This window comes from Doryrhamphus excisus, linkage group LG15 (genome assembly GCF_037039965.1).
Source record: "Doryrhamphus excisus strain RoL-2023G ecotype Guam linkage group LG15, RoL_Dexc_Guam_v1.1, whole genome shotgun sequence".
NCBI lineage: Eukaryota > Metazoa > Chordata > Actinopteri > Syngnathiformes > Syngnathidae > Doryrhamphus > Doryrhamphus excisus.
The window spans coordinates 12,159,998-12,179,389 of record NC_136371.1 but is presented as its reverse complement, the minus strand read 5'-3'; the positions used below and the strand labels follow the sequence as shown (position 1 = coordinate 12,179,389).

The following is a 19,392-nucleotide window of genomic DNA, read 5'->3' as shown; positions in this document are numbered from 1 at the left end:
ATAGACACAATAAGCATAGATAATGACGTCGTGTCCATGTATATACACTCTTAGCGTAGAGTAGATGTAAATACACTGTACTTTTATTGTGTGTTGTTTGTTTTCATGCTTTCTTTTTTAAGTCTCTTGTGTAATACGGGAGCCAGGCAACGACATTTCGTAGGCAATTTCACTGCTGTGTTTTTATGCAATGACAATAAGGGAAGTCCAAGTCTAAGTATGTACAATTTAATGAGGCGAGGCGGCTGTCGCCCTCTGCTGGACATTCATGGCACTGCTGCGTGCACAAAACCATTGTTGAAACCGTTCAATTGACAATCCCATGAGGAAATGTGAACGACTTGACCAAATGTGTGCATCAAACTATCTGAGAGACACAAGCAGCTTGAAATGGATCACAATTCCAGTTTATTGGTGACTTTGTCAACGCTAACTTATGGCGACATTTTTGTGCTATATCTTACATTGAATTTTACACTGCAAACCACAGTCTGCATTTTTTGCATTTACTATAATTATATATATATGTATGTGTATATATATATATATAGAATAGATATATATATATATACACACACTACATACACACACATATATATATTTCTATTTATATATTTTTATATATATTTATAGATTCCCTAGTTTTTAGGGAAGAAGATGAGACATCCATCATTGCAAGGGAAGGAATGATTTTCAGAAACCATATTTCAATGCACTTGGAAATAATTACAAATATTTAAAACACATGATAAAGACATGGAATACACAAACTGGGATGCGGCCCATAAGAATGTCTGAGCGGACTTTGAACGCAACACCGTCTTGTAAACAAGCCACTGATGAAAGAACGCCGCTGTATGATGACTCAGCAGACTAACAGTGTGTGGGACAAATGAGGAATTGGGAGGGGGTAGCAGTACAGTCCTCTTCAGGGTCCGTCCCCGGGGGCGGAGATATGGAAGACTGAGCCGATGCGCATGAAGAAGCGTCTCAGGACGGCTCGTAACTCAGGGATCAGGTCGAACTGCATCACGTCACACAGGCGGGAGAAGCAGCAGGAAGCGTGCGGCTTGAACTGAGAACACAAACACAACTTTGCTCATCATCACACACAACTATCCAACATGCGGCACGCATCATTTACGGTGCACACTCTCTCATATTTTCAATACATATCGTATGTTAAGGAAGGACTTTCACATTCGGACTTCATTCCCACAATATGAGGACTTTATTCCCAAAATATGATGACTTTATCCCACAATATCAATACTTTATTCCCACAATATTAGGACTGCAAGACTAGCATGCTAACTCACTGTGTGCTTGTAAATGTAGCATGCTTGCTCCACCCAAACATGGCAGTGTGTGTGTGTGTGTGTGTGTGTTGCCTTGTGGTCGGGCATCCTGAGCGTCCTGGTGAGCAGCAGCATTAGTACACTGTTCCAAGCTTCTCTGTGACTCTCAGAAGTCAAACTGATGAAGTACGACAAGGCTTCACTGCACACCCTGTGTGTACACACACACACACACGCACGCACGCACGCACGTACACACGCACGTACACACACACACACGCCCGCACGTACGTACACATACGCACACACGCGCATGCACAGAGAAGAGAAAGGTGAGGAGATGTTATTGTAGGATCTGATGGAGAATGACTGGAATGCAAGTAGGAGAAAGTATCACATATACAATACAGTGTAGTACACGGCCTAGTCAAAGATTAGATTAGTCAAAGATTATCTACATGAAGACCAGCATACTTACAGCAGCAGGCGTGTTTGGATGTGGGGCCAGGAGTGTTGCATTTTGGGATCAGAATACATCCTGAATAAAATCCTCAGGCCGCAGGCCAAACTGCTGGTTTCCTGTTTCAATAAGTTGGGCTTGGACTTGCCTTTAAAGCCTGTTGATGAACATCATCTCCATCACCATCCACGCTAGTGGTACTACTACTAGTATCTGTGTGTGCAGCGTACCTGCCCTCCACAGGGCTGTCCTCTGCTGGTTGTTGGAGTTGAACTCCTTGGCGAAGGCGTGGGAGTCCAGGAGACAATCCAGCAGCGTGAAGAGCTGAGCCGAGCTCATCAGTCCATACATCCCTTCACCTGCATCCGCATCCTCCTCACGGCCTCCTCCCTCCAACAAACCCTCCTCCACCACATCCCGCTGACAACAGCACCACAACTTCACTTATACACACACACACAGGTGTACATGGAATATTCTATAGACTACATCAGATGGGCTGCGTACCTGGCTTTTACACTACCTACATGCTCTCATCATCATTGCCAATTATTATGATGATGATGACTATGATTGTTACAGTGAAGTCAAGTCAATTTATCCCAATAGAGCCCCAAAGGGCTACAGTTCCAGTCAGTAGTCAAGAGCAGTACAGTACAGTGAGTGCACGTTGCATACCTGTGCGGCGGCCATGTTGTCAGTGTCGTCTTTCTTGCTGGTGGACGGCGAAAAGACGATGTGGTCTATGGTCTGAATGAGCTCCAACTGGACCACGCATTTGATGAGCAGACCCGCAAACACCTTGTGGTCCCACGCTCCTATGGAAACACAAAACACTCACGCTGTTGCTACCACCACTACCACTACTACTACTACTACTACTACATATGCCGCATTTATACTCATACACAGACAAAATGACAGTAGTTCATGAGGAACAGACCCACCCAACCATAACCACTACACACTAGTTCTCCATTAGTTCCTCACCAACTACTCGACTTACCAGCAAGGGTGTGTGTGTGTGTGTGTGTGTGTGTGTGTGTGTGTGTACTCACGAGTGTTGGATCTTTCCCTCCACGTGTCGTCGCTGGACATCTGGCTGTGTGCTCTGTCACAGCTGCTCTGCGACTGGCTGTCTAATTCCACTTCCTGGAAGAACATGGACATGAAACACCAACGTGGAAAACATCGTAGATGATCGCTACTCAAGCTCGCTACCGAGTGCTTGGCATCCGCACCAGCACCACCAGCCGAGTCCTCGTCCTGTCCAGCAGGTCGCCATGTCAACAAACTAAGCAGACAAAGACGGTGTCAAAGAGAGGACAGCCGGGATTGGAGGCGACGGGCTTGAGGACGTACACCTGAGGGCTGGTGTTCTGGAAGATCTGCAGCATGCAGGAGCAAGTCATGTTCCACACTTCCGGGCTGAACTTCTCCCCATTCAGGATGACCAGGTTCTCCAGGCAGTTGGTTCCAGACCGTGCTAGCTGCTCATTATCTGGAGAAGACCAGCAAGACAGACGGACAGATGGATACCGGCACAGATAGCATCAGCAGCGCTAGCTAGTTTGGATTGTCCTATTAGTCCACGCCCACCTTGTCTGACACACCACTGGAGTTGTGTGAAGATGTCGGGCAGCAGGATGTCACTGAGAGGTTGGTAAAACTGTGTGAAGACGTCACAGATGGCGTAGAGGGCGTGGTTGCATGTGGTCGTCATCCACTCGGTTTTCTGCAAGGACACAAAGAGGTCAGGTTGTTGGAACAAAAAAGGAGCTCTTGCCTGCCCTGACCTCCGTTTGCTGCTCGGGGAGCTTCATGTTGTCAAAAATGCGGAAGACGATGCGGAAGAGGTCGTGCCACCAATGCTTCTGGAAGGTGTGTCCGTAACTCTTCATGATCTCAAACATGACGGTGAGAGCCCTGTAGAGACAAACAACGAGCGTCGATGCTTCCATGGGAAAGAAGGAAGCAACATCGCTACCTGGTCCGCACGTCCAGCTTGCAGCGGTTGATGATACACGACAGCTCAAACAGGATGGGGAACCATCCGCGAACCCAAACCCGATCTCCAGGGGCGACATTCATGTCGTCGCTGGTGTACTCCCTCAGAGCCTGCGCCACAAACATGTCACTGAAGATGGTTGCAGAAACGGCCTCGCCTCAGCGGCACCTACCTGTGGCCTGTCCGAGACATATCGGGCACAGTGGCGGATGAGCCGGATGGCCTCCATGCTGGTGTCAGGAAAGGCTGCGTTGCACACAAACTCAGACAGACACTTGACCGCGTCCTGGAAGGAATCGATGGCGGCTGCAAAGTGCTCCCTGAAGGTGTTCACTGACGAAAGGAGCAGTGATAAATGAAGCGTAAGGACAAACGCAACTTCCTGCTAAAACTTGATACGCCTCCAGCCGCTGACAGCAGGTACCAGCAGGTACTCACTGACGATGTAGCCGCTGGTCTGGAAGGCGAGCTCCACAATGGACTCGTCATGGTCAGAGGCAGCCTGGTGAAATACAGAGAAGATGTTCTTCCAGCCGGAACGGATGTTGGCAGCCTGGGAGGTGACCATCTGAGCCACACACCTGATCACCATGTCTCTGATGGTGGGGGACCTGCAGGCACCGAGTTCAGGCAGCCATGAATCCATGCCACGCGTCTTCCACAACATCCTTTACCTGTTCTTCTTCATGATGTGCTCAAAGGGCCTGAGGAAGTCTTTCTGGAAGCGGAAATTGGCCAACTCTCCTTTCTCCAAGAACTTCATGGAGAGCTGCCTCAGCGAGTCTACGGCAAAGATGGCGACATCCTCGTTGGGGTTGCAGCCCACCTGTGCGAGAAGAGCAGCCTTTAGACACTGTGTTGCTCTCATTCTAGCTAACTTTGCATCAAACGTTTTGATCTGGGTCCATGGCCAGGAAAGTCCCCAACCCCTCTGAAACCTTAATCCCATTGAGAACTTGTGGTCCATCCTGAAGAGACGGGCGTACAACAAAATCCCTGCAAATTCCAACAAACTCTAGGCATGGAGTATATAATGGGCTGCCATCAGTCCCGACATGGAACACCAGGCAGGGAGTAGGGCTGCCACGATTGGTCGACTAGTCACGATTATGTCTTACTCCCCCAGCAGTCTGCTCTTTCGTAGCGGCATGTCCTCACAAAGGCTAACCAGACCCTCTGGGCAGCAACCGTAAACATCGGCTAAGTGGGCCTAAAAAACTCTTGTGACAGCAATAGCCAGTGAAAGCGAGCTGGGCTAAACTTGGTGTACTTGCATCGGGCGCCATCATAATCCATGCGCATCTTCAGTATCAATTGCATCCACACTAATATTTTTAAAAGGAATTATTTGGGAGCGCTCGTGTCTCACACAGGTTCCTTTGTTCTCCAATGGCGACAAACAGTTGACCTACTTTCTGACCGGTAGTGATGTTCACAAGGTGGGGTTCCCCCGCCGTACGTCACGTGGGAATCCTGAGCGGGACTACAACACTAGTGACACGAGCGCATGCCACTTGGAGGATATTCTGGACGTTTTTTTTGTGCCTAGGGCTAAGGCTGGGCGATATATCAATATTTTTTATTTTGATATGATTGGTCTTCATTAGGCCAATAACAGATCTGTGATTGGTCTTCATTAGGCCTATAAGGGGTCAATGATTGGTCTTCATTGGGCCTATAAGTGGTCTATGATTGGTCTTCATTGGGCCTATAAGGGGTCTATGATTGGTCTTCATTAGGCCTATAACGGATCTATGATTGGTCTTCATTAGGCCTATAAGGGGTCTATGATTGGTCTTCATTAGGCCTATAAGGGGTCTATGATTGGTCTTCATTAGGCCTTTAAGGGGTCTATGATTGGTCTTCATTAGGCCTATAAGGGGTCTATGATTGGTCTTCATTAGGCCTATAACGGAGCTATGATTGGTCTTCATTAGGCCTATAAGGGGTCAATGATTGGTCTTCATTAGGCCTATAAGGGGTCTATGATTGGTCTTTATTAGGCCTATAACAGAGCTATGATTGGTCTTCATTAGGCCTATAAGGGGTCAATGATTGGTCTTCATTAGGCCTATAAGGGGTCAATGATTGGTCTTCATTAGGCCTATAAGGGGTCTATGATTGGTCTTTATTAGGCCTATAACAGAGCTATGATTGGTCTTCATTAGGCCTATAAGGGGTCAATGATTGGTCTTCATTAGGCCTATAAGGGGTCTATGATTGGTCTTTATTAGGCCTATAACAGAGCTATGATTGGTCTTCATTAGGCCTATAAGGGGTCTATGATTGATCTTCATTAGGCCTATAATGGAGCTATGATTGGTCTTCATTAGGCCTATAAGGGGTCTATGATTGGTCTTCATTAGGCCTATAAGGGGTCTATGATTGATCTTCATTAGGCCTATAATGGAGCTATGATTGGTCTTCATTAGGCCTATAACAGAGCTATGATTGGTCTTCATTAGGCCTATAAGGGGTCTATGATTGATCTTCATTAGGCCTATAAGGGGTCTATGATTGATCTTCATTAGGCCTATAACGGAGCTATGATTACCTTGTTGAAGTGGTCGCCAATGACCTGCCAGATGCGAGACCACTGCAGCCTGATGCGGTTCATGTTATAGTAGGAGATCTCCACTATCTTCTGCAGGCTGAACATCCTGGGCTGGTGTGCAGATGCCAGCTCATCCATGGACACGGCACACAGCCACCTCACAAAGTCCACTGCAAGCAGAAGAGGTGGTGAGAAAGGGGCTGGGTGCCACAATGGGGAGGGGTGCTCACCTATGGCATTTCCATCCAGTCTGGTAGAACCGGTAAAGATCCTGAAAATATCCAAAGCGGCGTGAGCTGAGACATGAATGAACAACTCAGGTTGTACGGCTCACCTGTCCACCGCTACAACTACGCTTTGAGAGCTGGTCTCTCCCACCGACTCCTGCAGGTGAGCCATGTGACGCTTGTCCTGATTGGCCACCAAGTTACCTGCAGCACATCATACAACATAGAAGCATGAGGACATCCTTGTATCGCTCTGGTCGTCTTGCTGGCTTTTCACCCACCCAGTCCGAGAGGCATGAATTCCTCGGTGCCTGGGGGTAAGCCTCGGATGCCAGCCTCCTTGTCACGAGCCACTCCTGATATGGCGCGCGTCTTCACCCCCGTTCCAATCAGCTGAGCAAGTTCCAGTTGACTGATGCACCTCAAAATCTGTACCAAAAAAACGTCATTAGCCACGTATACATGGACCCAAATATTCCAATTCCATTCGGGTTATTTGCTCAAACGGAATGAATGTAACCTTTGTATACACCTCATTCCGAAAGAAAAGTGCCAATCCAAATGAATATATAATGGGATTCACAGGGGTGGAATATTCCTTTCCCCAATCCGATTGAGGTATCTTGTACCCGCTCAAACGGAAAGTTGTCAGACTGCGTTCTTCTTCGTGGTGTTTTTCTTCTTCTGTTGTTTATTGGCGGTTGGCAAGCAGCTTTCGTGTGCATTAGCGCCATCTGTGGAACAGAATCTAAGCCCTTCTATACGGCATTCACAAGTCTAGTTTCATTCAAAAAGAAAATACATATCTATATAAAACATGCGCTGAGCTTAATTATAAAATAATAGCAAGATTGAACTTTATCTTTTCCTGTTCCCGGGAGCATTCTTTCAGCGAATGCTGAGATATGACGTAACACGCAGCTCAAGATGTTCTTCGATTTAAAAAAAATGGAGGTGAGCAATCGGCACTGGACTGCTGTGGAAAGTTTGTTTTTGATTGAAACTAAATTTCAAGACTGGACGAACAAAAAACTGGCAATACGGAGTTATTCCAACAAGTGAAAGAAAAACTCGAAGTCAATATCACGTGATGTTGGTGTTCACGCTTTACTGCGCATGACCCATTGACTATTCTGGTTGATTATAGCGGCGCATGTAGACACGCGATTGGAATATTCCTTTCCATGTATACCATTGCTTTCGGAAAGGTCATTTGGAAAGATTCCATTCGGAAAGAGAAAAACTCCTCATGTAAACGTGGCTACTGTCAGCCAGACGCTCCATTTGAGTTGCTGATGAACACAGACCTCGTGCCAGGAGTTGCCCAGGTAGTTCCCATCCGTGTGCGCCACTGTGATGAGGGTCTTGATGGTGTCGATGTTCTTCTGCTTCATCTCGGTGATGCTGGAGCTGGCCGTCAGGAGGGTGAACCTGGCCAAGGCTTGGACGTAGGCATCACGTTCCAGCTACAGTTACAAAAGACACAAAAGCCGCCGTCAATGTGCGTCCATCAAAGCGTGCAGGCGCCACACACACACACCTGCATGCTGAAGATGCAGGCAATCCTGATGGCACACCGAATGCCCTCCAGGCACAGCGAGGCCACGTCCGGGTCATCACAGTCCTGAAGGCCCACGCTGAACGCTGCCAACAAGGGGGTCCATGCCAGCTGCACAGTGTGGAATCATCACACGTTGAAACACAAACTACAGGAGCAACTACAAGTTGAAAACGCTGGCGAGCACCTTGAACATGGGTCTGACGTGCTCCAGGTGCGTGGCGCTGAAGAACGGGGCCTGGGCGTGGCTGACAGCCTCCATCAGAGCTTTGGCCGTCTTGGCCATCTGCTCCATCTCCATGTTGTACAACAGGCGACGCTGCTTCTCACTGGCTACACCTGAACGCACCGCGGCGGATGGAAAACACATCAGGGTGCCACAAAGTCTTGCAAGAGGATGATGATGATGAATCCATGATCATCAATATATTGCCATGTGCATGCGTGTCAGGCAGGAAGAGGTTTCACTCTGCACAACGCTTTCAGCACGTTTGTTCCACAGAAAAACAGCATGAGCGGAGTGAGACCTTCTGTCACAAATACAGTGTCTTTGTCTCAGCGGGGCCGTGAGCATACACTCAAAGCGCAGTAGAGTGCAACCTAGTGTCTTATTTTCTCTTCTTGCGTCTACTATATTTTTAATATATATATTTTATTCTTTCTTTTTAAGTGTCTTGTGTAATACGGGAGCCAAGCAACAACATTTTGTTGGCAATTTCACTGCTGGGTTTTTGTGCAATGACAGTAAAGGAAGTCTAAATCTAAGTCTATGTTGGGTAACAGGAGTGTAAAGGTGACTATTGGGGTGTTATTTCCTCTCTACAGGCCTCTAATCATGTTAAAAAGTGTATACACGATGGCAAACAGGTTTTTATAAGTCTTATTCTCTCTTATTATGTATACTATATTGAATAATAGGAGTGTAAAGGCGACTATAGGGGTGCTATTTCATGTATAGAGGGCTCTAATCATTTAAAAAAGTTTATTGAGAAGGTGGTAAACAAGTTTCTATGTCTTATTTTCTCTTATAAGGTCTACTGTATTGGATAATAGGAGTGTACAGGTGACTACAGGGGTGCTATTTCATGTATAGAGAGCTCTAATCATTTTTAAAAGTTCATTGAGAAGGTGGTATACAAGTTTCTATGTCTTACTTTCTCTTATTATGTCTACTGTATTGATAATAGGAGTGTATTAGTGACTATAGGGGTGCTATGTCATGTTTAGAGGGCTCTAATCATATATAGAAGGTCCTAAATAAGTTTGTTTATCACTGTATGAAAATATTGCATTTATAAGTAAGGAATCGTGCTTTGAATTGGACTTCATGCAGTTGGCTGTGGTACCAATCAAGCATCATAAACAAGGGACGACTGCAATGTTAAAATCTCGTCTGGCCCTCCCAAAAGTAGTGTCGTGTAAGGTTTCTTCAGGTGAACTGCGTGTCTCGGACACATGGAATTCACACATGCATAAATGGGCGACTCACTTTGCTTGCTGGACTTGGGCGTGATGGAGAACTCCTTGCTCTCCTTCATGGCGATCTTCTTGCCGGCGATCTGGTCATATATGGAGGATAAATACTCCTCAGGCAGGTCCTTACTGTCGTTGATGCCGCGGTTCATCTTGATGTACTGCTCCTTTGTCATCTTGTTCTTCACCTACATGAACCAGCATGACATCTACAGTAAGTCTGCATGTCAAGGAAATGACCAGATGATATTTTCTCTTTGGAAAAGTAAGCTAAAGTAAAGTCTTGCCAACTATTGTGGTAATCAGACAATAGCGAATGGGCTCTTACAACTACAGTCTTGGAAAAAACAACTTTTTTGTCATTACATTACAGTTTCCATGACATTAGATGACAGAGGTCAAGCTGAAGGGGGAGTCCTATGGAGCATAGATGGCCTGTGGGACTCAAGCAGCTGACAAGTACCAGCAGGCCAAGCGGCACGCAGCTTGGCAATGGTTGGGGCAAAAACTAAAAATTCGGGCATGGGAGGTGAGGTTATGGAGCGCGACCTTTGGGCCGCCTCAAAGGGGTCCTGGCAAAGCGTCCGACGCCTCAGAAAGGAGAATCAGTGCCTGGTCCACACTGTTTGCATTGGGGGCGGGGTCCTGCTGACCTTGACTGAGGATGTAGTCGGACGTCGGAAGGAATACTTTCTCAACTGTGAATGTTTCTTTGTTTAAAATGAGTGCTGATGATTTCTGTGAGTTAAGTGACAGTGTGCCGATGTAGATGACTACAATATGTAGCATAGATCGAGTGTCACCTGAGGACTGTGCAGGTCTGTGGTGAGCATAATGATGGAGTACGCCAGCACGTAAGCTGTGTCTGCGCTGGCAAACAGAGTTTGTCTGGAAAACACAGCGTGATCAGTGATGTACTACGATGATGTACTACTGTATACTATGTACTATCAAAGATGGCTTCCTCACCCTTGGTTGCACTCCAGGTATCGAGCAGCAAACTTCTCCATCAGCCTGTCGATCTTTTGGGCTTCCCCCGGCAGCCTGAAGCCTTCCAAAAAGGCCCTGAGGGCCGACACGAAGTCCCGCCCACAGAAGTCCAGCTGGTCCACGTAGGAGTACATCACCTCTTTGTTCAACTTGATGTTCTCCCCCAGGAACTCGCCAACCTGAGTCTGTTTGTGCAGACAAAGACCAGTCAGTGCTGGGATAAATACTTACCTGGACGTCATTTTCTCACCGTGTCTAAGCGGTCCTCCTGATGAAGGAACTGTGCAATGTTCTCAGCCGTGGAACCCAACATGCCCTGGTCCTGCAGGTACAGGATGCCTCGTTTTGGCTTTTTGTTAAATCTGGAAAGAGAAAGGTGATGAAATGTGAGAAATGTGAGCAATCAACGCTAGCACCGGGATGCAGAAAGGCTTACAGCTGGATGCCATGCTCGATGATGTCTTTCTGCTGCTTGATGACCTCGTACTGCTCCGGGTGGTCCGGCTGAGAGAGCGGGACGCCTGAGGAGACGGTGGAGTCCAAGGAGCTGATGCTGTCTCTGCGCCCGGGCAGCTGTTCTGGAAGCTTCAACTCTGATGTCTCGTTGTCTGACGGAGGGTCCTGGCCTGCACACGGCACAGGTGACGTCAAGAGGTCCCGTGGGGACGCTAGGAGGACGCCGCATGCTTACCGAGGTTGGCCTGAAGGTTTGGGTTGACGTACATGTCTTTGCTCCACTCCACCATACATTTTAGGATGGACACCAGACACTCCAAGCCCTTCTTACGTAGGCTGAGCTCCTGTGGACATCACAAGAACATCCCGTTGCGTTCAAGACATGAAATAACACCCCTACAGTCATCATCACATTCCGACAAGCAAACATTAATTAATTCATTTTCTACTGCTTATCCTCACAAGGGTCGGGGGTGCTGGAGCCTATCCCAGCTGTCTTGGGGCGAGATGCAGGGTACACCCGGACTGGTGGCCAGCCAATCAAAGGGCACATATAGACAAACAACCATTCACACTCACATTCATACCTATGGACAATTTGGAGTCACCAATTAACCTAGCATGTTTTTGGAATGTGGGAGGAAACCGGAGTACCAGGAGAAAACCCACGCATGCACGGGGAGAACATGTAAACTCCACACAGAGATGGCCGAGGGTGGAATTGAACTCAGGTCTCCGAGCTGTGAGGTCTGTGCGACAAGCAAATATAATCAAGATAATAATATGACAGACATTACACATAAATAATACTCTCAGCGGGTGCCTTCTGGGATGTGTCCTTGCCTTTTGTGAAATCCATGAACATTGCATAAGAGGATCCAGGTGTGGAAAAGGCAGCACGTTCAGCTGTCACAAACCACTCACTCACAAGAGCCAACGATGTGTGAGCTGGCCAGGATATTTTTTTTTTGTGTGTGTGTCCCGTCCAGCCATTGGGGCAGATAGTATTGTTGCTCTAAATGCTCTTACATGCTAAACAGATTTGCTCTGTCAGGAAAGGAGACAGTAGAGAAAAAGAGACAAAAACAGCAGCAACACGCCCCACACGCCACCCAGGCCCCCGTCCCCATGAGCGAGATCAGGCCCCATCCCAACACACAGCCCGGTCCCCGCAGCAGCCACCCCAACAGCAACCCCAATCCACCACCGCAGACACCAGCTGCATGGACCCCACTGCCCAGAGACCGCTGAACGCCCCCTCAAGGGCATGGAGGTGCCTGCGACCCAGGACAAACCAAGGGAGGTACCGCCAAACGTGCCCCTAGGGCAAGCCCCAGCATCAGCTGGTTCCAGCGGGACCCCCCAGCAAGGCTAGGCAGACCAGGCCAAAACAGCCCACAGCCCAGGGCACCCTGAGAGAGCCACCACATCCCAGCAGCCAGCGGGCCAATCGCGGGGGTAGGCAGGAAGCTCTCCGGTCCAGCCCGCCACGCCAGTGTGTGTAATGAGATGGTATTGTGTACATTGTGCAATTAAAAATAGGCCTGCACCAAAGGGCTGGCCTATGATTGGTGTATGTGTGTGTATGTATCATATGGAGTAATTAAAAGTGGAAGGAGGCTGAGCAATGGTGGGTCCCATGCCTGCCCAGATCCTCCCCCAGAACTGAGTGTCTAAGGTGCGGTTAAAATTGAAGGGTGACCAAGCCAGAGGAATGCCGAGGAGTACCCTGGCCTCAGTTGTCCTTCATTTAGCAACTTTATTCAGGCCAAGAATACATCTCATCTGCTGGGCTATGCATACATATATGACAACATGCAATGTACGTTGGCTGTGAGCAGCATATCGCAGACATCAGAGAAAGTTTAGTAAGGGCGGGTACCTGTAAAGCAGTCATGCCCAGCTCCTGTCCACTCCTGCCCCGTGCTATCTTGGACAGGTCATTGACCAGGCGCTCAAAGATGTTGGCGGCATTGAGGTCACAGTCGTAGTTGACGTAGATGTCCACCACACACTGGGCGTCTGCAAAGGAAACAACGCCATCATCAGCAAAGGCACCTTTCTCACCATCTTTCCCTGCTGGACAGTGTTTCCTTTTAGGAAGCTACAAGTCACACAGCAACAGCAGCGCTCTCATCTCGACTCAACAATAGGATCTTCCTGGATGTATTTCACACCAGGTCATGTGGACTCATCTTATTATTATTATTATTCACTCTACTCAAATCCCAATACAACAAATTATTATTTAGACTACAAATAGATATGACATATTATAATAATATTTAGCTGAATACAGCTAAATAAATACGGCCCATGATTACTGAATATAGATGCATGTTTAGGCTGATCTTATTTTTTCTTATGATGTCTACTGTATTGGGTAATATCAAAAGGGGACTATAGGGGCGTTACTTCATATCTAGAGGGCTCTATTCAGGTTAAAAGTGTATTTGGCGAGTGGTAAACTGTTTTTTTATTTTCTACTATTATAACTACTACAGTAAACCTCGGATATATCAGATTCAATTGTTCCCACTGGTTTTGTCTGATATAAGCGAAATCCGTTATATGCGTATACCGGAAAATGTCCGTTATACGCATATATCGGATTTATATCCGGTATATGCGTAAATCGGATTTTATCCGTTATAAAAAGGCACTTCTTTGACTATGTTTCCAATGTACCTGGACGCGCAGGCAACGCTGCAAACGCTGCAAATGACATCGTATAGCAGCCTGTCACGATTCTGCGAATCGGAGCGCTACGATGCAGCCATCCGATATATGCGAGGGAAATTTAATGGAAATGCATTGGAACAGGACTGGAGATTTTGTCCGAAATAGGCGAAATGCATTATAAAAAATCTGATATATGCAATGAATTTTTATTGGAAATGAATTACAGAAAAATTGGTTCTTTTTTATCTGTCCGTTGTGAGCGAATTTCCGATATATCCGAGGTCTTGTGTATATTGGTTATAACTACTATATTGGTTATAACTACTATATTGGGAATTAAAGTGTGGTGGTGACTATAGGGCTCTAATCATGTTAACTAAGAAAAAATAATTTTTTTGAATATTTGGCAGAAATGGTGGGGTGGGGGTGTGAGGGAGTACTGTAACCGACTACTACAGGGTGACACAAAAAAAACAGAGCTCATAAAAAGTTGAATAATTTCCGCAATATTCAAGTAATTCTGTTATTTGTTTCAGATTCATTAAGAAGACGGATTGATCTAAGAGTCTACCACGTGTGAGCTTCGAGATGCCTTGGACTACAGAGCAAAAGACATTTGCAGTTGAGACATATTTTCGGCTGAAGTCTTTCCGGGAAACGCAATTGCGATTCAAAGACCATTTCAATTGTCGTGAATTTCCTGTCAGCTCAGTGATCTGCGGATGGGTTAAAAAGTTCAGAACCCATGGGACTGTGAATAACCTGAATGCAAAAGACAAAAACAGACAATCACACTCTGGGCGACCAAAATCATCACGGACACAAGACAATGTTGCTGCAGTCAGAGACTCTGTTGTCCACAGCCCAAGCAAGTCTGTGCGTCGGCGAAGTCAAGAACTTGGCATCAACCGGGAGTCTGTAAGAAGAATTTTGATCTCAGATCTCCATCTGTATCCCTACAGGATTCAAATCAAGCACAAGCTCACAGCTGACGACATGAGGAAGCGAGTAACCATGTGCCAGTGGTTTTCAGACAAGATTGACGATGAACCGGACTTTCTCGACAACATGTGGTTTTCAGACGAGGCCCACTTTCTGCTGTCTGGGCACGTTAACTCTAAGAATAACATCTTCTGGGGCAGCACACCCCCTGACCACTGCCTGCAAAGGCCCTTGCACTTTGCAGGAGGGTCATTGAGAACTTTGCCAGGCGAATCCAAGTCTGCCTGCAGCGTCAGGGCGGGCATCTGGAACATATCTTTGAGCGGCTGTAGAACAAAGAGTTTTTGTTGTACAGAATTGAGACTTTGCAGATGTTGGCTACATAGGTTGTACATAATTCCATAGAAGTTTTGTTTCAAACTGAATAAAATTTCAGGAGTTATAAGACTTTTAGTGAGCTCTGTTTTTTTTGTGTCACCCTGTATTTATGATTGTGTATGTTTTCCTCCCGCATTCCAAAAAGATGCACCGTCGCATGACGGTGAAAAGTTACCTGCACAGATGCGTGTTAGCGTCTGGATGACCATCCACTTGTGCTCAAAGGAGCTTGTTGATGTCTCCAAGATGGTGAGAAAAATTTCCCGAAAAAACACCTGAGGTGCAGCAGGCCAGGTATTAGCACCTCCATAAAGAACAGGTGAAAATCCAGCAACATGCCGTGGTGTACCTCAATCTGCATCTTCAGGTGCACCTTGAAGTGGGACAGCAGAGTGAGGAAAATGGCCAGCGACAGCTCAAACACCTCGGGCACAGAGGAGACGCCGTTCTTGGACAGCGCCACGCACAGATACTGCTTGATGGCGTTGACAAACATCTCGTGGGTGCGGAACACGGGCCCGGCGCCCTGCAGCACCGACAGCAGCAGCTGCAGCGACACGATCTTGGAGCGCAACTCGTGTGACCTGCACAGGAGATGCATGACATACGGCATCAGCTAGAGAGGAGCACAATGTATCCCACGGGGCATTCTCTACTTGTGTGTGATGTCGGATCCAACTGTCCTGCATACTGGATTGCTAAAATGCTGAATAGAAACTCCTGACAACAGTCATCTTCAATTGCACTTAAATGAATAAATCCCATTGCTAATCAATAATCATTAGACAGTCTAAACGCTTGCTATTCTTCCTCACTTTGGGTCTGGGGGTCCTTCGGCAAGGGGCTTCATGGAAAGCTTGCAGAGCGAGCGGAACACCAGGAAGGCGTCCTTCTGCAGGACATGAGAAAAGCGGGAGGCGCTGTGCGGTCCTTGCAGGCCCTCGGCATCCTGAGCAACAAGATCCATGAAAAGAAAGTCCATACTAGGTGTAACAAAACCTCGGCTCTCACCAGCATGTCCGCCGAAGAAACAGACGAGCGGTCTTCAATGATGCCGTTCATCTGTCTTGTCTCTGTGGGAGGAGCTTCTACTTGTGTGCGCTCCGTGATAGGCGGGGCCGGGTGGTGGTCTAGTGGAGTCAGTAAGTCATCAAGTCCGTTTGCAGAAAGAAAAGGCATTTGAGAAAGGAGTCACCTTCAATCTGTGCTACGTCATCCGCATTAAAAGCCAACTCTTGGTTCTCTTCACCAGGATGAGCTTCTGCTGGACCTTCTTCCTCTCCAAATACAGACTCTGTAGCATAGAGACGAGGTTAAGACTGGTATGGATCAGGAAGTTGAATCAAGCGCACCTCCTAGTGGCGTGACCTCTTCTTCTGCTCCATGACCAGGAAGAGGACCGCCCTCTGGATCTCCATTCAGCGTGGGCGTGTCCTGTGGTGGTGGAGGTGTTGGGCTACTGGCGCTGACTTCTGGAGTACCGGCTGCGGGCGACGGGGAGCCTTGAGGTTCTGGGGTGGGAGTACGGTCAGACCGGGGGGAACCAGACCTGTGAGTTCCAGGCACCGGAGACGGGTTGTTTTGGGGTAAATGTAGCTGGTCCTTCTCTTGCTCCTGAGCCTCCAGAGCCTAAAGAGAAAGATGGAGCTCAAGACTTCACCAGTTCACACTGAAAGACGAGATAGGATATGGTTGTATGTCTTTAGGTATGTATGTGCTTTAGGTAGTAAAGATGAACTAACAGCCTGGTTCTCCATGCGTGTGAAGATGACATTGAGCATCTGCGTGAGCGTGGCCTTGGCGGTGGTCTGGTTGATGAGGTTGCGGCTCGCCAGGTATATGTTATAGCACGTCCTGACCGTGAGCAGGACGGTGCCTTCGTGGATCTCGATGTGCGGGGATGTGACGGAGGTCAGCAGGGCCTAGAGAGGTTGAAAACAAAGAATTTGGCAACATGCAAATAAAGTTATGGTTTACTGTACAATGTATAATGACTCATTTTAGCAAATGAGCAAAGACGTATTGATATGGTTTTTTTTGTAAAGAAGAGACCATGTTTGAAGTGCGTTTTTAAGGTGTAAAAAAAGGCCACAAGCTGGCAGAAGTGCATTTGATAAGAGCCGGGCATGTATCTCTGCCAAGTAATAACAAAGTTCTGCTGGAAATGTATCTTTTCTTCCCGATGTCAAACTGTTGATTACTAAATCAGTCAATAGTATACAGAAAGTATTGAAGTGCATATGGAGCGTGTTTGTAATTTTTGGAGCAGCACGGCAAAGTGTACCTTGATGATCTGGAGCTGGACTCCCTCGTCCGTCTGCGGGCCCTGGAAGCAGTTGCAGATGGTCTCCACCAAGCGGTCCATCAGACGCTTGCCAGGAGTCCTGCTGTCCGGAGCGTTCCCCGTGATGTGGCCGTACGCGATAAGCTTCTGCAATAGGACAGGTGCATGAGAAGAACACACGCACGTTACGACAACACAATCCGTGTGCTCACCTGCAGACAGTCCAAAGAAGTGCTCACTATCCGGGGAGACTTGGACTGACAGGCCAACTCGAAGGGCAGCACGTATTTGTCAGCCTCGATGTAGTTGGCTCTGGGTGGGACCACTGTGCCGTCCCTGCAGGGGGGCGATAGAGAGCACGCTTGTAGACGTACAGTGGAGTCCGTAGGTAAACATGACTGTTTAGGTGAGATGTGTGTTATGTGAAGAAATGAGAGAAGCTGCAAAAAAGCAGACACTCACTTTTGTTTCTCCAGCTCATCCTTGATTTCATCTGTGGAGAACAAGACAGGGAAACATTCATTCAAGACCTTTTCTCTTGAATATCTACATCATTTATGATCAAGCATATCGCACAACACAGCTTCAACACAACCAATGTTTGAATGGCGGCGATAATCCATTTTATCGACATTTTTTCATGACTTATATATATTATTATAGTTATTATATTATAGTATATATATTACATATTATAGTTATAATATAAGTCGGTGTGTCTGGCTTGCTGCTACCCTCAGCTCAATGAGAGGGTAAGGCCATCAGTAATAATCAGTTGGAGTTGAAATAAGGCATTATAAGGACGGTTAGCAGTTTCAAGGTGTACTAAACTGTGTATTTTTCACCATAGTTGCCATAGTGCTTACGAAGGTGTGGGAGCTAAGCCAATACAAACCCACAGTGCAGTGTGTGAAACATTATACGAGTGTCCTGTGGAAAAACACACAGCATCCTGTTGTGCGCGTGCGTGCGCGTGCGACAGCGTTCCGTACAACACATCGATTGGTGTGTTTAGCTAGCCTAACGTAGCTTAGCCTAGGCTAGTTCCGGTTTGACTTGAGTGGACACTCAAGTCAAATGATAGAACGATAGAACAAACGATGAAAGAAAGATGGATGAATGAGTCGGACACGTCATCAGTCAACAAAACAGACAGGGCCATTAGCTGCTAACGGCTAGCTGCCATGCTGCTTCCAGACTGACGATGAAAATGAAGCACGTATTCCAATACTGTAACGGACTCCAAGGTGAAATCACCCACCGAGCGCCACCTGACAGGCTTTCCGTAGCTGACTGTGTTGACTTCTCTTCACCTCCCGATCCGAGAGGATTTTCTCCAGCGCCCGGGAGAGAAACATACTCTTGGTCTTGCTTCTTTCTGCCTTCAAGTCTTCCAGTTGTTGCATTTCTTGTTCGGCAAAGTCAGGCCGTCATGTCGCGCCCGGCCCTGCAGAAAGAGCAGGTGTCAACAAAGCTTGTGAGCGAACGATGGCTTTTTTTTCTTTTTTGGGGGGTGGGGGCTAGCTGCGTCTTCGGTCTTCTCAGCCCAGCGCCGCCATACTGTTACCTGTCACGTGATACTCAGCTGAATGGGCGGGGCACGAAAGCCGGAAGCGACTTCACATTTGCGTTGGTGACGTTCGAGCACCAGAAGAAGGGGAATTGTGTTGACGGAATACCTATCCTATCCCCGTCATGACTCTGAAGAGATACTTAACATAGCCATATCATACTTGTGAATAACACTACATTGATTGGCAATATATGTACAGTACGTCGCTGGGAATACTTCCTGGTTCCCTGCGTACTTTGCGGCAACGTCAAAGAAGAGTGGAGGTTTGCCCTGGAAAGGAGAGGAATGAAGAATATCCACAGCAAGACTGAGAGAATGTGTGTGAATGAGAGGTAACCAAGTGGAAGAGTGAGGTTACAGGGAGAAGAGATGCAGACTTTGAAGTACCTGGTGTCAACAGTCCAGAACAATGGAGATTGTGAAAAGGAGGTGAAGAAGCGTGTGCAGGGAGGATGGAACGGGTGGAGAAAGTGTCGGGCGTGATGTGGTATAGAAGAGTTTCAGCAAAA

At 47.3% G+C, this 19,392-nt stretch overlaps 1 protein-coding gene across 2 annotated transcripts; it reads right to left on the bottom strand.

Moving 5' to 3' along the window:
- Nucleotides 1-385: 385 nt before the first annotated feature.
- Nucleotides 386-18,904, bottom strand: arfgef2 (ADP-ribosylation factor guanine nucleotide-exchange factor 2 (brefeldin A-inhibited)). 2 transcript variants are annotated; one of them, XM_058050864.2, is made up of 39 exons: nucleotides 18,572-18,903; nucleotides 17,773-17,803; nucleotides 17,523-17,646; nucleotides 17,311-17,457; nucleotides 16,769-16,948; nucleotides 16,379-16,655; nucleotides 16,222-16,320; nucleotides 16,038-16,156; nucleotides 15,842-15,975; nucleotides 15,376-15,610; nucleotides 15,202-15,301; nucleotides 12,907-13,046; nucleotides 11,260-11,368; nucleotides 11,005-11,194; nucleotides 10,819-10,930; nucleotides 10,548-10,753; nucleotides 10,382-10,466; nucleotides 9,595-9,766; nucleotides 8,293-8,444; nucleotides 8,088-8,216; nucleotides 7,855-8,013; nucleotides 6,829-6,976; nucleotides 6,655-6,751; nucleotides 6,551-6,591; nucleotides 6,321-6,490; nucleotides 4,441-4,592; nucleotides 4,205-4,377; nucleotides 3,939-4,099; nucleotides 3,746-3,876; nucleotides 3,555-3,684; nucleotides 3,358-3,493; nucleotides 3,121-3,259; nucleotides 2,980-3,052; nucleotides 2,817-2,910; nucleotides 2,437-2,576; nucleotides 1,989-2,178; nucleotides 1,777-1,915; nucleotides 1,392-1,509; nucleotides 386-1,075 (listed from the first exon to the last, which is right to left on the bottom strand). In XM_058050864.2, the coding sequence occupies exons 1-39, from the start codon at nucleotides 18,714-18,716 to the stop codon at nucleotides 929-931; spliced, it is 5,424 nt and encodes a 1,807-aa protein (XP_057906847.2). In that variant the 5' UTR covers nucleotides 18,717-18,903; the 3' UTR covers nucleotides 386-928. The 2 variants fall into 2 exon arrangements, 1 of the variants encoding a protein (XP_057906847.2); XR_009119730.2 differs by lacking the exons at nucleotides 386-1,075; nucleotides 1,392-1,509; nucleotides 1,777-1,915; nucleotides 1,989-2,178 and having other exon boundaries at nucleotides 3,123-3,259; nucleotides 18,572-18,904.
- Nucleotides 18,905-19,392: the final 488 nt, after the last annotated feature.